Raw genomic sequence first — 19520 nt, 5'->3', positions numbered from 1 at the left:
ACAGAAGTTTACATCTCGCTTACACTATATGTCCATCTCAGGACAGTGGGTACTCTGCCCCATGTGTTCTTTTTTTTTTTTTTTTTTTTTTTTTTGATACCAATCACTTGTATTTATTTCAGGACATAATATACTATTTTGACCCATGGACGATACTAAACTATAATCCTGTTAAGTATCTATAGGATATTTTATTTTTGTAAAGATAGGTCCTTAAAAAAAAAAAAGACAGATTAATAACATATCAAAATTAGATTAAAAACATAGGTCATTGCTTTCATTCTCTGTCCTAGTGTTAAAGATGTTACAAAGACACACAGAATATCACCCGGCTGGTCTCTTTTGGGGAAGCTATATTCAAGTTGACAAAAAGTACCCCTACATTTACAGACACAGCTGTTGCCAAAGGGGTCTTTCTCTGATTTTAGCAAAGAAAAACAGTCCAAATTGTATTCTTTATACTAGGTGATCTAACTAGTATATAACATGCTTGGCACATGGTATTATTTTTCTCCTACTGGAACAAGTTCTTGTTTTCTCAAAGCCTTTCCCCAACTTTTCTAAAATTAAGCTTAAATATCATTTATTTCAAGCCTTCAAAGTAAAATGCTATCCTCATATATACATGCACCAGGTTGGTATATTCATATCTATCCTTTCCAATTGCAGGCTAAGCAAAGACATGCATTTAGAGCTGTATTAATGTATTAAAGCAAAAGACAACCCAACTTAATATCAAGAGAAATTGTGACCTTCCATGTAGTGCTTGACAGAGAAACACTGATTTTGACACATTGTCTTATTTTATTCAAATAGCAGTCTGCTCACACATGGTCCAAGAACACCCAAATAACAAAGCAAAGATTGGTCTTCAAACATTATAGCCAATGATGCCACGCTTGCCTATGATCTCGCCAACATAAAACCACATCCACACCTCAGTGGCCACCAAACCATTCAGTAGAGCTTCCTTAACTGTGAGCTGTTTGAAGCTACCAGTTTGAGCACTATTGATAATTTTTTTCAAGCTCTGAATAGCTGTAGGGATCTCAGCAGGGGTTGGAGGAACCAGCTCAACCTTGGCATAGTGCCAAAATGTGGCCAATCGAGGCTTCGAGTAAGTCACAGCAGCGCTGACCAGCGCCGGGGCCTTCTCCGCGAGGTTACGGACAAACTGGGCCATGGTTCTAGGACGGAAAGCCCGTCGCCCCGACTCGCCCCATGTGTTCTTTACAGAGGGATGCAGGCTGACAGAGCTGCCACCATTTAGAATGTCACCAGTCCCCAAGACAGTGGCAAATTACTCACTGGCTCCTGATGGGGCTCAAGACACAGCACCGCAAAACATGGTACCCCAAAACATGGCACACTGGCATACTATCTTAGGCTGAAGGAGTTTGAGAAAATCTCAGAAGCAGGAAGGTCACTCTGACCTTCACCTCCCTCCCCTGCCTTTCTTCCCTGAAAGTAGGAGATAAACCTCCCACGTGAAAGATACCTTCTCCTTGTACTAGGAGGAAGGGAGACATTCTTATCACCAGGGCAGAGAATGCTGTATAAACAAACTTTGTTACTCCTTCACCATTTTACTACCCACAGCCCAAATCCTTTTGTCTTGTCAATTCTTCACAAATTTACTGTTTTTTTTGTATAAAAGGTGTAAAAGCCTCCTGCTCTGGTCACTTCTTTGGGTCTTCATTTTCTCATGAAGGCTCCCATGTATATGTAAAACTTCAATAAAATTTGTATGCTTTTCTTCTCTTAATCTTGTCAGTTTAATTCTTAAGCCCAGCCAGAGACCTCAAGAGGGTACTGGAGAATTTTTCCTCCCCTCTGCTCCCAAAGCTTCAGCGTGGAAGTGATGTATGTCACCTCTGCCAAGAAGGAATGTACATCACATTTCATAGGACAAGTGACAAGATCTTTCCTAACGTCACGGAGACATGGAAGTGTGATCTTACCATGTGCCCAGAGGAGAGAACACTGTCTGATGGCCCTAAACCCAAGGATTCCTCTCCCTCCTTCTCTCTCTATTAGGGGCTTAAAAGGGGAGGGAGAGAGAGAGTATTGAAATAAACCTCACAGTTTACTTACAAACAGTGAGAAAAAACTTAACTTAAAAATCTACAGAGTAAGGGTGGCGCAGTGGTTAAGAACCCACCTGCCAATGCAGGGGACACGGGTTCAAGCCCTGGTTCAGGAAGATCCCACATGCCGCGGAGCAACTAAGCCCATGTGCCACAACTACTGAGCCTGCACTCTAGAGCCTGCGAGCCACAACTACTGAAGCCCACGCATCTAGAGCCCATGCTCCACAACAAGAGAAGCCACCGCAATGAGAAGCCCGCGCACCGCAACGAAGAGTAGCCCCCGCTCACTACAACTAGAGAAAGCCCGCGCGCAGCAATGAAGACCCAATGCAGCCAAAAATAAAATAAATAAATTTTTAAAAACTCATTATAATCTACTATGTTACTGCCTATATTTCAGCTATAATACAAAAAGAGCAATATAAACACATCCTGAACCTATCTTGCAGAAATGTTGGCAAGCTTCATTAAATAGTACTTAAGTGAATATTTAATTCCCAAATCAATTATGTTCATGTCAGAAAAATTTTAAAGATTTTAGCCAAGATACTTAACTGTATAATCCTGTCTTGGTGAAATGAAAGAAATACAGCTTCCACTTAATCTAGTTGGTTTTACCTCTCCCCAAGGTTATCAATGGGGCTTTAAGAATCAGCCCCTCAAAACCATCTTCTGGTTCTCTATAAAATTTTTTAAAATTTTATACTGGAATATAGTTGATTTACAATGTTGTGTTAGTTTCAGGTGTACCGCAAAGTGATTTAGTTATATTTATCAAGAACCATTCATACCTCACAAGTAAACCACCATGTTCAGGACACTATTGGATCACTGTCACTAAGATACATAAATGAGCAGCAAAAGAGAGCTTCAAACAAATGAGAATTTGTCCATCACTTGCTATTTTCCTATTATTAAAGCTACAGAAACCAAAACATTCTTTAATCTGTTTTTTAAAAAACATGTAGGAAGCAACCTAAATGTCCATCGATAGACAAATGGACAAAGAAGATGTGGTGTATATATAAATACATATATACATACATTTATATATATATACAATGAAATATTACACAGCCATAAAAAAAATGGAATCTTGCCATTTGTGACAACATGGAAGGATCTAGAGAGTATTATGCTAAGTGAGATAAGCCATACAGATAAAGACAAATACTGCATGATTTGACTTACATGCAGAATCTAAGAAGCAAAACAACCAAACCAAACCAAAACAAAAACAGACTAATAGACACAGAGAACAAAACAAGTGATTGCCAGAAGGGAGGCATTAGGGTGGATGAAATAAGTGAAGGGGAGTAAGAGGTACAAACCTCCAGTTATATAATAAATAAGCCACAGGGATGTAATATACAGCATAAGGAATATGGTCAATAGTATTGTAAGAACTTTGTATGCGGACAGATAATTACTAGACTTATCCTGGTGATCATTTCATAATGTATATAAATATCAAATCATTATGTAGTAAACCTGACACTAACATAATATTGTATATAAACTGTATTTTTTTAAGTGTAAATTTTTCTTCAAAAATGCCTCCCAAGGAAAAACAAAGGACTAACTATGTCACAACCCATATACACATAGTAAGTAAATTTTTATTCTAGACTTGGGTTCCAAAGCAATGAAAAACTTTAGTTATGAAGTACGTGGACTCAATCACTGAATCTATCCCCAATCCATTTTCTTTCCACCACATGTTCAACCCGTATACATTCAGTCTATAAAATATCCACCACCTCTTTTAATAATTAACTCGTTTATAAGGAGTATGGCACAATTAAGAGAACAAAGCATTCAACAGGTTTATAAAAAGAAGCATGTCAATCAACATGAAGTGTTTCTGTGAGGAGGAATCCAGAATAGGATAGACTCAAATACTCTACAGAATACCACTGTTCATAGGCTATGAGTAGCCTGCGGGATTCAGAGAATGGAGGAAACACCATAGGTGCCCTCACTCCCTCTCACATGGAACAATGGTCCCTCTGTAGCTACTGGCATTCCTTCCATCAGTAAGGATTTAAGAAAATTAACAATGTGAAGATCCAAGAAAGGTCAAGTGCATGTAATCAAAGGACCCAATTTCTGGGTATTTTCCAGATCATATATTCCAAACAAATGTTCTTTAAGTAAAAGTATAAAAACTTACAATGACCAAGAATAAGACAAATAGATACAATAAAAGAGCCTTAAGAATAATTCTGAGAACATATTTTGATAACCATTAATGCTTCAAAGCCCTTGTACGTGCTTGCTACTAGTCACTACAATTCCTCAAAGATATTCTCCAGAACTATTAAGTAGCAGACAGCAAGTGGATCTGTTTGTACTAGAGGACAATGGTGTAACAGAAATTATATTTATGCTTTGCTGAAAATGGTCTAAGGAAGACTTCTGAGCATTATATTTGATGCATAGTGTGAGTTTTCAGAAATTAATAGCCAAGGAGAAATCAAAAAAGAATTCTAATTCTTTGCTTAAAAGGCCAGCAAACGGTTTCCTAAGAGTTTGTGCAAATGCTCTATTGTTCAGATAATGTGATCACCTCTTGGCATTGGTCTGAGACCTTGAATCACATTAAAGTAATATGAACACAAGTTCTAGCTGATAATGAATGATATACTCATATTTATCAAAATAGAATTTTGTCCTTCAGACACAGCAGAGCTACTTAAAGCTTAAAAATAATTTTGTTTACTGTTTTTGAGACTAACACTGCCTAACATGTACCTATGAGAGGATTACAGGAACAGAAAAACTACAGATTCTTCTAATTTATTAATAAACTTTCAGAACAAGTATCATTTGTCAAGATGATACTTGGATGTGATATTTGGACTTAAATATAGCCAGAGTTACAGGAAAATAGTTTAGTCAATTCCCAGCTTCCAGATTTAGTAATAAAACTAAATGTAAGCATTACAGGAGTATCTTTCAGTTAAGTCTCTCTATGTGATTATCAGAAGTCTAATAAGAATTTCGATGCTATTTTAGAAAAATATCATCTAACTGTAACAGGACAATGCATACTAACATCCAAACACTTATAATATATAATATATATACACAAGTAAAAGCAAGTCAGTCTAGCTTATTCATTATTTAAATTCAAAAGAAATTAATCCTAATAAACAGCTTAGTAGGATTTTCTTCTCTGAGCAAAGAAAAAATCCACTTCTAATTTTTTAAAGGGAAACTTCAAAAAAAAGTCAAGATTTGTGAGGCAATAAATGATAATGAATTTAAAAGAATTTTTAATTTAAAAAATGATATAAAGTTAAGATAGGAGATATAGAAATAAAATAGCAATTAAGCATTTAAAATCTAATAAATTAGCAAAAGGACATGATTTTACCAAAATTTCATTTTGGAGAGGGTGCCCAGCTTAGAGTGAACTTTTTCATACACTGCTGTGAAACTCTAAGCGGCGGGTGGGGTGGAGATGGAGGGGTCAGTCTGAAAATAGTTATTAAAAGCCTTGAAAATGCTCGTGCTTAATTCAGCAAGTGCTCTTCAAATAATCTAATCTGAAGACATCCTGACAGCTGAAAACAGAAGAAATGTAAATTCCCAACAATAAACAAATGAATTGATAGATATCCATACATACTACTGATATACTCTACATCCATTTAAAGATTGTGTTTTACAAAAATATCTAATAACATAGGAAGATGTTCACCAAATCTGAATTAGCTTGCTTTTTTTGTTTGTTTGTTTTTTTAAAAAAACAGGTTTCAAGACAGATAAATGACCTGAGCCCACAGATAGTATGTATGAAGTCTGCAGAGGAGATACCAGAGTTCATACGGTGGTTTTCTTCTTCGAAGTGTGATTGTGATGATTCTACTTTTCCTATTTGTGCCTTCCTAGGTTTTCCTCTTTTTCAATGTGCTGTGTTTATAATCAGAAGTAAAGGATTTTTTTTCCAAAAAGAGATGATTGTAAGACTCTTTGAGAAACATTCATATCTCAAACATAAAAGGGCTTAAAAACATAATAAATGTTACCTTGCCAAAACTCAGTCTTTCTTTTAAATGCATCTAATCCCTTTTCAAAATTACTTTTATAATTTAATACTTCCTAAAAACATACAGCTTCTTCAATTGGCAGAACCAAGGTACAAAAACTTATTAGAAAGTAGTTAGGAAAAAAAATCTCATTAACGATATTATTGTAAAACTGAACTCTTTCTAGTAGAACTTCTCACATAAAATAAAAATACGGACCTGATGTCTACCTTAATCTTACAGGAATATGGCTTCCTCTTCACCTTGAATATTAAAAAAACATCTTCAGGTGTTCAGAACAGCCGACTGAGGAGTATGGCAACTCCTCACCCCAAAAGCAACGATAAAACAAAACACAATTCTCACCAAAAAAGAAAAACAAAAACATTTCAGGACTCTGGAAATCAACTGAAGGCATACAAATTGAAAAGCATTTGTTCATGAAAAACTACTGAACCTCAAGTTAGAACAGCGGGACTGTAAAAACACTCCTGCGTTCTTCCTTTACTCCCAGCTACTACCACATTCACAACACTTCCGACACCACACGTGAGACAGAGCTGATTCCCACACTGACCCATCCTCCTTCAATAGCCGGATGTCCACAATTCCATTCAGTTCTGACACTATCGACCTGGAGTTAGCATCAGATCCCACAAGGCAAGGGTTTAGTTCCACAAGACCGCCCCCCACTTCAGATGCCAATCACAAGTAGTCGGTCCCCAGGTTACCCACAACTTCTGTCCAACGTGGCTATATATTTTAGGTCCCCAAGGCCCCCTCCTTGGATTTGATCCTTTGCTAGAACAGCTCACAAAACTCAGGGGAACATGTTTACCAGTTTATTATATAATAAAGGATATGATAAAGGGTACAGATGAACAGCCAGATGAAGAGATACATAGGACAAGGGCTGGAAGGGCCCCGGGTGCAGGAGCTTCTGTCCCCGTGGAGTTGGGGTGCATCACCCTCCCAGCATGTAGATGTGCTCACCGAACCCCGTACTTTGGGGATTTTTATGGAGGCTTCCTCACATAGCCGGATCATCATCACGTGACTGATGATGATGAACGCAGTCTCCAGCCCTCTCCCTTTCCCAGAGAATGGCAGGTAGGGCTGAAAGTCCCAAGCTTCTAATCCTGGCTTGGTCTTCCTGGTGACCAGCCCCCATCCTGAAGCTATCCCCAAGCCCACCAGAAGTCTCCTCATTAGAACAAAGACATTCCTATCACCCAGGAAATTTCAAAGGATTTGGGAGCTCTGTGTTAGGAACAAGGATCAAAGACCAAACATTAGGACAAAAGATGCTTCTACCGCTCTTACGACTTAGAAAATCACAAGGGTTTTAGGAGCCCTGTACCAGGAACTGGGGACAGAGACTAGTATACATTTTTTCCATTATTTCACAGGGAGTCTACGGCATCCCTGCTTAGGACTGCTACCCCATATGCCCCAGCCCCACGATGGTCAGCAGCGTAGTTTTACCAGCTTTGCCGCTGGAGGTGGCTAACTTAAGAGTAAAGTGCAAAAAACTCCATGCCCAGAAACACAGTTGGGAATGGTGATCACGGCGGCAGACAAACAGCAAGGCTAGCAGGTTACCTAGCTGGAGGTTGTGGTCCTGGCTGCGGCAAACATCACACTAACAGACTAACCAGAAATTTTTAAAAATGCGACAACCACAAAAGAGCTTCAAAAGCTCTCCAAGCAACCATGGCCCACTGGAAGGCTGTGTGGGCACACAGGAGAAAGCGGACAGGGCCCAACCTATCCAAATATCCCCGGCTGTCCATGAGACTGTAGCACATGCAGAGAACACAGAGATGGCAGTCAGATGTTAGATACACTTTAAAACTACCTGAAACAATTCAAGAGAAAAAAAACCAAACAATCCAATTAAAATATGGGCACAGGATCCGAAGAGATATTTTTCCAAAGAAAGCATACAAATGGCCAACAGGTACATGAAAAGATGCTCAACATCACTAAGCACCAGGGAAATGCAAATCAAAACCACAATGAGATATCACTTCACATCTGTCTGAATGGCTATTAATTATCAAAAAGACAAGAAATAACAAGCCATGGTGAGAATGTGGAGAAAAGGGAACTTTTGTGCATTATTAAATTGGTGCAGCCACTACGGAAAACAGTATGGAAGTTCCTCAAAAAATTAAAAATAGAACTACCATACAATCCAGCAATTCCACTTCTGGGTATTTATCTGAAGAAAACGAAATCACTGTCTTGATTATTTACAGTAGCCAAGACGTGGCAGCAACTTAAATGCCCATCCATGGGTGAATGGATAAAGCAAATGTGGTATATACATAATATGGAATACTATTCAGCATAAAAGAAGGAAATCTTGCCATTTGCAACAACATGGATGGACCTTGAGACCATTATGCTAAGTGAAATAAGGCAAACAAAGACAAATGCTGTATGATCTCACATGTAGAGAATCTTTAAACAAACAAACAAAAAAATCCAACTCAAAGACAAAGAGAACAGATTGATGGTTGTCAGAGGGGAAATAAAGCTACCGAAATTTGAACATGCTCCCCAACTCACACAAAGATCCATCAGCTAAAGGCATTTGACTATAACCTCTAACCAATCATGGACTGAAAACTAAGCCATGCAGACACAGGGGCTAACCCTGGAGAGCCAGGGTTAAAATTTTTTTAATTAAAAAATTTAAGGGACTTCCCTGGTGGCGCAGTGGTTAAGAACCCACCTGCCAATGCAGGGGACATGGGTTCGATCCCTGGTTTGGGAAGATCCCACATGCCGTGGAGCAACTCAGCCTGTGCGCCACAACTACTGAGCCTGCGCTCTAGAGCCCGCGAGCCACAACTACTGAAGCCCACGCGCCTAGAGCCCATGCTCCGCAACAAGAGAAGCCACGCAATGAGAAATCCATGCACCACAATGAAGAGTAGCCCCCGCCTGCCGCACCTAGAGAAAACCGGCGCGCAGCAATGAAGACCCAACACAGCCAAAAATAAATAAGTAAATAAAATTTATTTAAAAAAAGAAAAAATTTAAAAAGCAGAGACATTAGCATCTACACACCATGGTGGAGACAGAGTCCATAGATTTAGCCCATCAAAGTTGCTAAACAAAAAAACAGCAGAAACAAGCCTGACATGGAGTAAATCAGAATTCAGAATTGCTACAAAATATAATCTAAAATGCCAGCTCTCAGCAAACTTGTAAGGCATGCAAAGAAACAGGAAAGTGTGTCCATACTCAGGAAAATAGGCAGTCAATAGATATTGTCTCTGAGTGGGCCCAGCTGTTGGCCTTCTCAGACAAAGACCTCAGAGCAAACCATAATGCTTTGGAACTAAAGGAAGCCATGTTTAAAGAATTAAAGTATGATGACAATAACTCAACAAAGAGAATCTCAATAAGAGGTAGAAATTATGATAAAGAAACAAATGAAATTCTGAAATAGAAAAGCACAATAACTGAGATGAAAAACTCACTAGATGGGTTCACCATGTTTGAGCTGGCAGAAAAAAGAATCAAGAAACGTGAAGAAAGATCAACAGAAATAATTCAATCTAAAGAACAGATTAAAAAGAATGAATAAAAATGAAGAAAGCCTCAGAGACCTGTAAGATAACATCAAGCATACTAACCTGCACATAATGGCAGTTCCACAAAAAGAGAGAAAGACGTAGGAAAAACAGGAAAAAATAATGGCCAAAAAACTCTCAAACTTTATGAAAACTGTTAACTTACAGATCTAAGATGCTCAATGAACCATAGCCTAGAATAAACACAAAGGAATTCATACCTAGGCACATTTTAGTTAAACTGTTAAAAGTCAAAAACAAAATCTTCAAAACAGCTAAAGAAAGATTTATCATATATAAGGGAAAAATAAAATAATTAATGGTTAACTTATCAGAAACAATGGAGATCAGAAGGCACTGATGACATATTCAAATTGCTGAAAGAAAAACATTCTCACAAGAATTCTGTATCCAGCAAAACTATCCTTTAAAAATGAAGGTGAAATGAATTCATTCTCAGATAAACAAAGACTAAGAAAATGTATTGCTAGCAGATGTGCCCTACAAGAAATACTAAAGGAGGCCCTTTAGGCTGAAAGGAAATGACACCAGAGGCTAACTCAAATCAGCAGGAAGAAATGAAGAGCACCAGAAAAGATAAACATTTGAGTAAATATAAAAGACTGTATAAATACACACATTTGCTCTTTTTTCTCTTAATTTTTACTTTAAAAGACAGGATTGCATAAAGCAATAATTATAACACCAAACTGTTGGGTCTGTAACATATATAATACATATGTCAATAACAGCACAGTGAGCTGACAGTCTAACCTTGCCTCCTTCCACTCCTCCAAGTTCACACACCTGAGCAAGGCAGTCTGATCGTTCCATATGGCTATCCCCACGAAGAGATCACCTCTTCTCAGTTTGTTCCTGGGTAATAACTGAGGTGAAAGGGGTGGCGAGGACAATATGGACTTATTTTGAACCATCAGGAATCCATCTTGACCATTCTTGGGCATGACACATCTCTGACCAAAATTTTTAATGCTTCTCACAACATACAGAATAAAGCCCAAATTCTTACCAAGCCTTTCAAGGACACCGCCCCCCCCCGCCATGATCTGATTCTAAACTATTTTTCAAGACTTTCCTCCTACTATAATAAAGCCCATATATTTCTAACCTTATTAGACTATTCACTATTATCTCAACACATTATTATTTCACGTGGTTTCCCCACTGGAAATGTATCCCTTCCACTCCCCATTCCCACCTATCAAAAATCCTACTCTCTCCTCAAAGCTCTGCACAAATGCCACATCCTCCCTGACACTTTCCCCAAGCACGAAAGTTAGAATTAAAGGTTCCCTTCTAGGTAGGAACACAGAATGCACCTTATTTGTATCTTCATTCCAGTGGAATCATGTGGGGGGCTAAATTCTAAACAATATATGAGGCAAAATCTCCAACAGTCAATGTTATTCTTGAAAATCCCATAGGAAGCCGTTGCTGAAGACAGCCATATAGTTCTAAGTCCACAACAATGCGTTTTCTCTCCAGCATTAAGACAGATTGCTTTTTCTTCTGTTGAGCAGCAGAAGTTGTTGCTGGCTTACATTAAGCAGCCATGTTGTGTGGGAAATGGATTCCTTTGAACCCTAGAAGCGCTCTTACTCTGAGAGGCATACAGGAACTGAGCAAGCCAGTGAGAAGGGTAGACCCCCATTCTCCGCCTCACCCACTGAGGGCACAAACTCACTGAGTGGACTGTCCATCTGTTCCTTTGCGCACAAGCTCCCTGTAGACTGTGTGCCATGGAATCAGAGTGGTGGCACCATAACCCAGCTCTGCTGTGCCGTCCTACAGCTGTCTGGTAGGGCAGTCATGGGTACAAGGTCAGCTCTTCCACAGGCTTGGGCACAAGCTAAATCCTACTCATCTTTAGCAATCTCACTGAACAGTGTCTTGCAAATAGTTGAGTTAATGGTAAGTGCTTTTTAATTTAACTGAAGGGACAGCACAACCAACCAGATACAAAGCCATCTCTTCTAGAGTTATCAGAGTATAAACATTCCAAAAACAAACATTTTTTTGCACCAAAAAGCAGTTCTCTCACAAATTACAAACCCTTGCAAGTCTAGAAAAAAAAATCCAATCTGATTTAAAAATTCAATAACTTTGCAAAATACGAAGGAGCCAGGTGGTTGGCTGCTCTTAATGTTCAGAAGAAAATAACATCAAAAAAGTTTGTGAAAGGAAAATTACAGTGACCTTCAGCCTCCCATTTTATCTCTTAGAAAAACTTGTATAAATGTAAAGCATTATTTCTTCCTCGAGGCGTTTTCCATTAGTACCCAGATGAATTGATATTCAAGATAATAGTTCCATTCTTTTAAAGAGAAGCGACATTTGTCTGGTATTGTTATTTACTGTCGCTCTGTGTGTAAAGCATTATTCTATCATGAAACGGTAATGTTTCTCAAAAGAAAAAGACAAATCCAAATGGGTCACCTGCAGTCATACAGGCAGGTGGTGAAACAAGTGACAGGAGCGCTCCTCACACCCAGAGCTCAGGGCTCATCAACTGTCTTTGATTCGCAAAGGTACTGAGTACACTGCAGATGTCCCCTTAGGCTGGAAAGGAAGTTCACGAGCCATGGGAGAAGCCGCCTTCCACAAACACAGAGGGCTTCTTCAGGGCAGTCAGTCTAACCTAGGAATCAGCTAGCAGACAGGATCCTAATAACCCAAAATAGGGCAGATAAAATTACTTCCCGGGGAGGTCAGGGTTTCCAAGCCCTGTGTCCTAGCAGACCCCTGACAGGAAAACGAGACAACTTCCAGGTCAATCCAGGATGGCTGGGCTAATTAATTAGAACACTTTCCTGGGATCTTTGGGGGGCTTGAACCAGAGGGGATGTCAGGTGGGACTCTTTCTGGTGGCTACTGCTGTAAAGTGTGGAGCTGTGGTGGTCATATTCCCATCATGTGGAGAAAGCAGCCTACAGCAGGGGAGAGAATCAGAGACAAGAGATGGGGAGATCCCTACCAGTGTTCAAAGCCCAGGTGCCAGGTGCCCAGCTGCATTCCTGCCCTCCCTGTGGCTGGATGATTTTGTGAGAACCCCACCGCCACCATTATTTCAATAAACTTTCCAATTTCACTTGATGGAATTCAACGTGCATTTCAGTCACTCACAATCAAGGAGACCTCAGAAATTAAGGGGAACACTGGTTCAGAAAGATCAGGACAATAAGGAAAACAAGATAATAAAGGTCCAACCAGTACCAAAAATAACTAAAAATAAAACCATACAGCAGTCATTGATAAGGAAGTAGTATTTGCAAAATAACATGTTCAAAATCTAATGACTATTCAATGGAATTCTAACAACAAAAGTGGGTGATACGTAACTCGGGGACCATGTATGTTTCTGACAGAAGTACCCATGATTCTTTATCTATGCTATTAGTCAGAGAATGCAAATGATAAAGGTAGTCTGCAAAACTGAAATTCTTCTCTTCCACCAAGTTTTACTGTCTTGCAGAACAAATAAGGTTGGCCTTAGGTCTTCAATTTAGTTTTTATGTTCCATGGATTTCAGAACCATTGACTGGTATTTTTAATAGTTTTATTATTTTTATGAAAATGACACATGCACGCTGCAAACAACTCATTTTTTAACTATTAAAGTTTTGTTTTACTATATGCAAAATGCCTCTAACTTTAGCGACACTAACACACGCAAACAACCTTTCATCACTGACTATTTGTAAAGCTGTGCTTGGTACTTATGACAATAAAGTACTAAAAAGGGTCCCTGCACCCTACTAGCTTATATCCTGCTTAGGGAGATTGATTCATCTAAGACAGGAGTATAAATTATTATCCGTGGTTATACAGAGTGACTGATCTACACTGTGGGGAAAGGGCACGGGATTTACAAAAAACTGAGGTGTATCCCAGCTCTACCACTTTTTTCCTGCCACTTATTAATTGTGTAACCTCTCTACATTACTAAGCATTATCAATCTCAACTTTTCTCAGCAGTAAAATGTGGCTATTAAGACCTACCTCACAGAGTTGCTGTGATTAAATAAATGCCAGCTGTATAAGAATCACATGAGGTGTAAACCTCGAAAAACAGATTGACATATTTGGCTTAAGCTATCAAAAGACATTAAGACGGAGTAGACTAGATAAACATTCACACTTGCCTATGAATGAGACTAACCTGCGGTCCTTTGCACACACAATTCCCCTGGAACGCTCCCCCCACCCCACCCCGAGCCCTGCCACCCTGTGCTTCCTACCTGTTGGCCCAAATGTCACCTCCTGGGAGAGGCATTCTCCCCCATGCCAACAGGTGTCGTGAGTCACTCAGTGAAGAACTGAGTCACCCCATAGATTCTTATTCAGGATGACACCTGAGTGGGGCTTTAGTCCCTAAGAAAGTCTGTGCTGAAGAGCACACACCCATAGGGAAACTCACTGGCTTCAAGCTTTACTCCCCAGACAAGCTGAAGGATTTTGGACCAGTTATTTCACTTCTCTGTGCTTCAGTTTCCTTGTTTACAAAATGGGGATAAAAATAATAACTTACTCAAAAAGTTGGTGAGAGGATTACATGGCATATTTTAAATCAAAGAATGTTTACAATACAATAGGCAGCCACAGCTAGACTGGATGGGGAGGTCTGAGTTAGGGGTAACAGAAAACAGGGTCACAGGGTAACTGAGTCTAAGTTCTTCAGGGCCTTGAGTCGAATATCAATTTAAAATGTATAGAATTTATGATGTGTGATACGTAGGATATTATGACAAAGATGTGCCAGATGAATTAGGGAAAAGAAGGAAGACTAAAGCAAGAGAGATTACTTAGCCTTGTTACAGCGACCTATGTGTGTTGTAAGTGGTACGGTGCCAATAGAAATAGAAAGAAAGGAGAAGCCACAGTGAAAGTCAGCACTAATCCAGCGACAGACTAGATACAGGGCCAAGGCTATTAAGTGTACACATGAATAATTTAATTAACAGGTATGGTTTCTATCAAGAACTCACTACAGTACAACCAAATCTGATTATCACATTACACTGAGTTACTGAATATCAGAAACAAATGTTTCTAATGAAACGAATATGGGGTATTACTAAGTATAAGCAAATAAGCAGCAGTATCTTTTTGAAGCAATATGAAATTAAAACGTATTATTTTTATGGTACAGAACAAGAAGTAAATTCTAGCACAGTAATATAATATACCAATGAAAATTTTGAGAAAGCAGTCTGTTAAGATGCATTTTTTTATACTTAACTCTTTCAAGCAGATATTTTTTTGAATATTAATTCTAAGTTATTCTGCAACATCAACTTTCTTCAACATTTGCCTAAATGATGATTTCAAACAAAAATTACTTGAACAAATATAGCATTCTGGTGAGAAAAAAGTTAAACATCATTTACAGGGAACTCAATTTATTCCCTCTACCCGCATTTGTATCTTTCACTGAAAATTATTAAGACTAGAAAATGTATAGAAAGTAGGAAACTAATAGATGATCCTTCTATGTCATACACTGTGCTAGGGACCTGAGCTCACTTAATCCTAACAACCACTGTAGGGGGTAGGGCACCCAATGCCCAGTTTATAAATGAAGACACCGAAGCCAGAGTTCACACACAGCTGGCACACCATGGAGCGCTTGGATTCTTACCCACGTCTTCAGAGGCCAAAGCACAGGAATTTTCACCTACAATGCCCAGTCTCCTGGGTCTACATAAAAACAAAACATATCACGGATAGCCAAGACAGGGATTTCATGAACCAACTAGGTAAACGGAGAAAAGGGGAACAACATTCATCGTTATTATAAAATACCTTTGCAAAACACAACTGGCTATGCCTATGAAGGACCTTCATAAACTATGGAGTTTATGCCTTTATTTTGTTTCCACAAGGAAGTACTCTTCATGACAGCACGGAGCTTGTGTATCTTGCTCACCATGGCAATGCCTTAGATCTACAATTAAGAATTTCCAGCACACTGAAGACACTCAATAAATATTTGTTGAATGGCAGTAGTTCCATCTTTGTCAGCAGAATGGAGTATTTGAAAGAGCACAGGGTTGGCAGACAGAAGGTCTGAATTTGAATCCTGTCCTGCCCCTCTGTTGCTGTTACCCTGGACAAGGGCTTAACCTCTGTGTATCAGTTTTCCTTACCTGTAATGTTAGGACAATACACTACCTGTTCTATAGAGATGCTTTAAGAATAAAATTAATTACTAAATGCAAAGCACTCAGAACAGTTCCTGGCTTATGGGAAGCCCTCAATAAATGGCAGCTATTATGATTATTCAAAGGGTTTCTCAGTGGAATTCCAGGTTCTAATTATATACAAGTTTGTATACAGAATGGACCCATAGCATGGAACTAAAATTCTAACTTTTCAATATAAAATATCTTTACCTCATGCATACCACATTTCTAATGCCCTTAGTACTTCTGAAGTTAAAAAAGGAAGAATTAAAAAAAAGAAGTCAGTATTTTATGGATGAAAATGGTTTTGGAAGGAAAACCATGAGAAGTGGTTTACACAAATGTTCCTTATGTATTTATTTCATTTCTCTGCTAGATTCCCAATCTAAAATTAACCTTAAGTAACAGGATTTGAGTCATCGAAACAATACAACATACTATTTCAGAGCTGCACATGTCCTTAAAAGGCACAAATTAGAACATATACTAATTTCCTATGTATGAAAAAGTGTTCTTGCAGTTTTATAAAACTACATTGTGATTATTATTTTAAAAACCCTGAAGTATATATAATCTCAAAGAACATGAAAATATGATGCAGAAACAAAATGTCATTTCCCTATGCCATTTCTTGCTCTATGGTTTGGATAGAACAATGGTTGCTTGTTATATATACTGACTAGCACATCTGAATCATAATTAACGCCTCTTGTTGGGGTTACGAGGTGCTTCAACCAACAGTTTCTAAATAGATAATTCCTAGTTCTGATCCCTCATTATTCACCTAAAACAGGAAAGCATATTCAACAATGTTCTCTGAAATATACCTAAAATTCAGAGCTGAATTCTGTGTTACAAAATGTGTTTTGACTTGTACTAAAATAATAGTTGATATGTGTCAGTTATATTTTAAGAACACAATTAATAATTGATGTTATGATCGAGCAGATTCATTCTAGGAATATAAGGATAGTTCAATATTAGAAAATCTGTTAATACAACTTACCATATCATTATGTTAAAAGGGAAGAAAACAAATGCTTGTATGAATGCCACGAAGGTATTTGACAAGTTCTATCCTTAATTAAAAAAAAAAAATCTCAGTAGTACTAGTAATGCTACTAGGAAACATATTATATTCTTACTATTCTTTAGGAAATGGGTTAAATATTTTACATTGATTATCTCATCAATTAGTTAAGAATACCCCATGAGTTAGGTACTCTTACCACCACAGAAGATGAACTAAAGTTCAAAGAGACTAAACAACCCTCTCAAGGTCAAGCAGTTAGTGAATGTCAAAGCCCAAATTTGAACCCAAAGCCATCTGACCTCAGAGCTCAAACACTTAAATCAGTAAGGGAAAAAAAAATTTTTTGGAACAGGCAGTTAACAGAAAAATAAATACAAATGGCCAAAATTAATGAAAAGATCCCAAGCCTCACTCATAAATTTTTTTAAATGCCAACTAAAACATACTGATCTATCCGAATTGAGACAAATTTTAAAATTCTGCAATTATATGTTAAACATGAGTATAAATTAGTATACTATTTTAAAGGGCAGTTGGACAATGCCTACACAAATTTCACATGCTCATACCTCTGACTAAGCAATTCCACTTCTAGAAATATAGCTAATGGATGTACTTGCACAATCATGCAAAAACACATGTACCTAAAATGTAAACAGCCTGTTATATAAATTTTAATGTATCCATATAATAGAATACCATTCAGTCATTAAAATAAGAAGGAGGCACCTCTAGATATAAGGACATGAAGAGTAGTACAGGGCATACTGTTAAGTGAAAAAGGCAATATGCAAAGCTGGATATAATTTTAATTCTAACTAAATATGTATGTGCATAAAAATGTCCAGGAAAGTACTCAAGAAACCATTAACTGTGGTTACCTCCAGGACAATGACTGGAAACAATGGAAGAAACAAGCACCTGTAGTGTTCATTTTATACCCTTTGTACCATCTGACTTTTTACTATGAGCATGTACCAACTTTATAATAAAGAAATCTTTAAACGATATAAAAGGTACATTATGCACTGTTTACAGCTATAAAAAACATGGCTACTGATTCACAAAGATTCCATTTTAGAAACATATTAACAGTTGCGCTTGATATATCGTGGGAAATGACCTCATCATTAAAAAGGCCAAAAAAAAAAGAAAAAAAGATGCTGACTTATTGTTGCCGAAGATAAGGGAGAGCTGAAAATGATTTCAAATCAACACGGAGAAAATGAACAAACCATCACCTCTCGGCCCTCCCCTCCGTCCATGCCTACCTCCCCTGGTGCTTCTCATCTCACCCTCTCCCTTCTGTCCCCAAGGAGCATCTCACATACTGTTTTTAGACTGCTCAGAGTGCTGGACTCTGGTTCCTAGTTTATACAAACAGATGTAACTAGGTCTTTTTATTTTCTAGAGGATCCATAATTGCAATAATACAATTCTATAAACCAAGTAAACATGACCTATTCAGTTCTAAGCACCTTCCTTAGGTATACTTGCATCATTAATCTTCTGTTTGATTTGCAGACATCCGAAAAGCATACAGATGGTAGTCATGACAATATAAACTAAATTGATTTTTCCCAATATTAATAGTTTTTTTTCCTTCTCCAGGGAGAAACAAAGAGACATAATAAACCTCACTAAACTGCAAGCAAATCGTTTCTAAAAATGTAGTTAATTCTATGTATAAACAAGTAGTATCATGGTTTATAATATTTCCAGATACTTATCCATTAATTTGGGTGGCAACACAGTATTTTCAGATATCTAGCTGAAAAGGAAAGGGGATAATACTTAAATTTAGATCAAAATTAATCTGAATCAAGATGTCAAGGGGCAGAGGCAGAGCATAAGTCACACCAGGAATTGCTTTTTATATACTTTATATAAGGACCACTTTGGAAAAGTTGGTTTTAATAAATGGTAGCATCACATGCTACACCAGTTCAGGGTGACGATTTTTTAATAAACCTTTTCTGATACTAAGAAAGAAAAATAAGAAAAAAAAAAATCTGAATCACTCAAACTGATGGCTAAAAGCATCAGAATGTAAACCATTCTGCAATTTTGGGCACAGAAAACTTGACTAACCTTGGCTGTTAGTAAACAACAACAATAAATTAAATGCTTCATTTGTTAAAGTATGTGTAGAAATACAATGCTAGAATGGTACTAGAAACCAGTGCTTTTCCTTTACTTTGTTGGAATTTAGTGTATAAAATATATAACATAATGTCAAAATTCAGGATGAAAATTATAATGGAAATATAGCTAGGAGTTGTTCGATTTAGTGTTCTCCAGAATCTTCACAAACAAGGACATGGTTTGGCTGTGAAGTATCCAAGATTTTTATAGTACTACTAGCTTGTGACTTCCATTTAATAAAACTGTTAAAAACTTTGATTCAATTTTAAAGAATAAATTAATCATATTAAAAAAATAAAAACATGACCTTAGGCATGCTATTCTCTTTGTGCCTCAGTTTTCACACCTGTAAAATGGAGACAATAAGAAACCCTCCTTCAAAGATGGTAGCAGTGATTCTCGCGGGTTATCATGGGGAAGGCGGCTAA

The 19520-nt window shown here is 37.8% G+C and overlaps 2 protein-coding genes across 2 annotated transcripts in view; both read right to left on the bottom strand.

Moving 5' to 3' along the window:
- Positions 1–19520, bottom strand: part of PRKAR2B (protein kinase cAMP-dependent type II regulatory subunit beta) — a 112433-nt gene that overhangs the window by 48230 nt on the left and 44683 nt on the right. The gene's annotated exons all lie outside the window — the stretch shown is intronic.
- On the bottom strand, positions 761–1216 carry LOC118901031 (ATP synthase subunit g, mitochondrial). The gene has a single exon (XM_036864003.1). It carries the CDS (start codon positions 1181–1183, stop codon positions 872–874), a length of 312 nt encoding a protein of 103 aa, XP_036719898.1. The 5' UTR covers positions 1184–1216; the 3' UTR covers positions 761–871.

The sequence above is a fragment of the Balaenoptera musculus genome, chromosome 9 (assembly GCF_009873245.2).
Source record: "Balaenoptera musculus isolate JJ_BM4_2016_0621 chromosome 9, mBalMus1.pri.v3, whole genome shotgun sequence".
Taxonomy (NCBI): Eukaryota; Metazoa; Chordata; class Mammalia; order Artiodactyla; family Balaenopteridae; genus Balaenoptera; species Balaenoptera musculus.
The sequence above is the reverse complement of the archived record's forward strand: the minus strand, read 5'-3'. Positions and strand labels throughout refer to the sequence as shown.

Excerpts from the sequence above, each read along its gene's own strand:
- LOC118901031 (XM_036864003.1), bottom strand. The coding sequence starts at position 1,183 with ATGGCCCAGTTTGTCCGTAACCTCGCGGAGAAGGCCCCGGCGCTGGTC.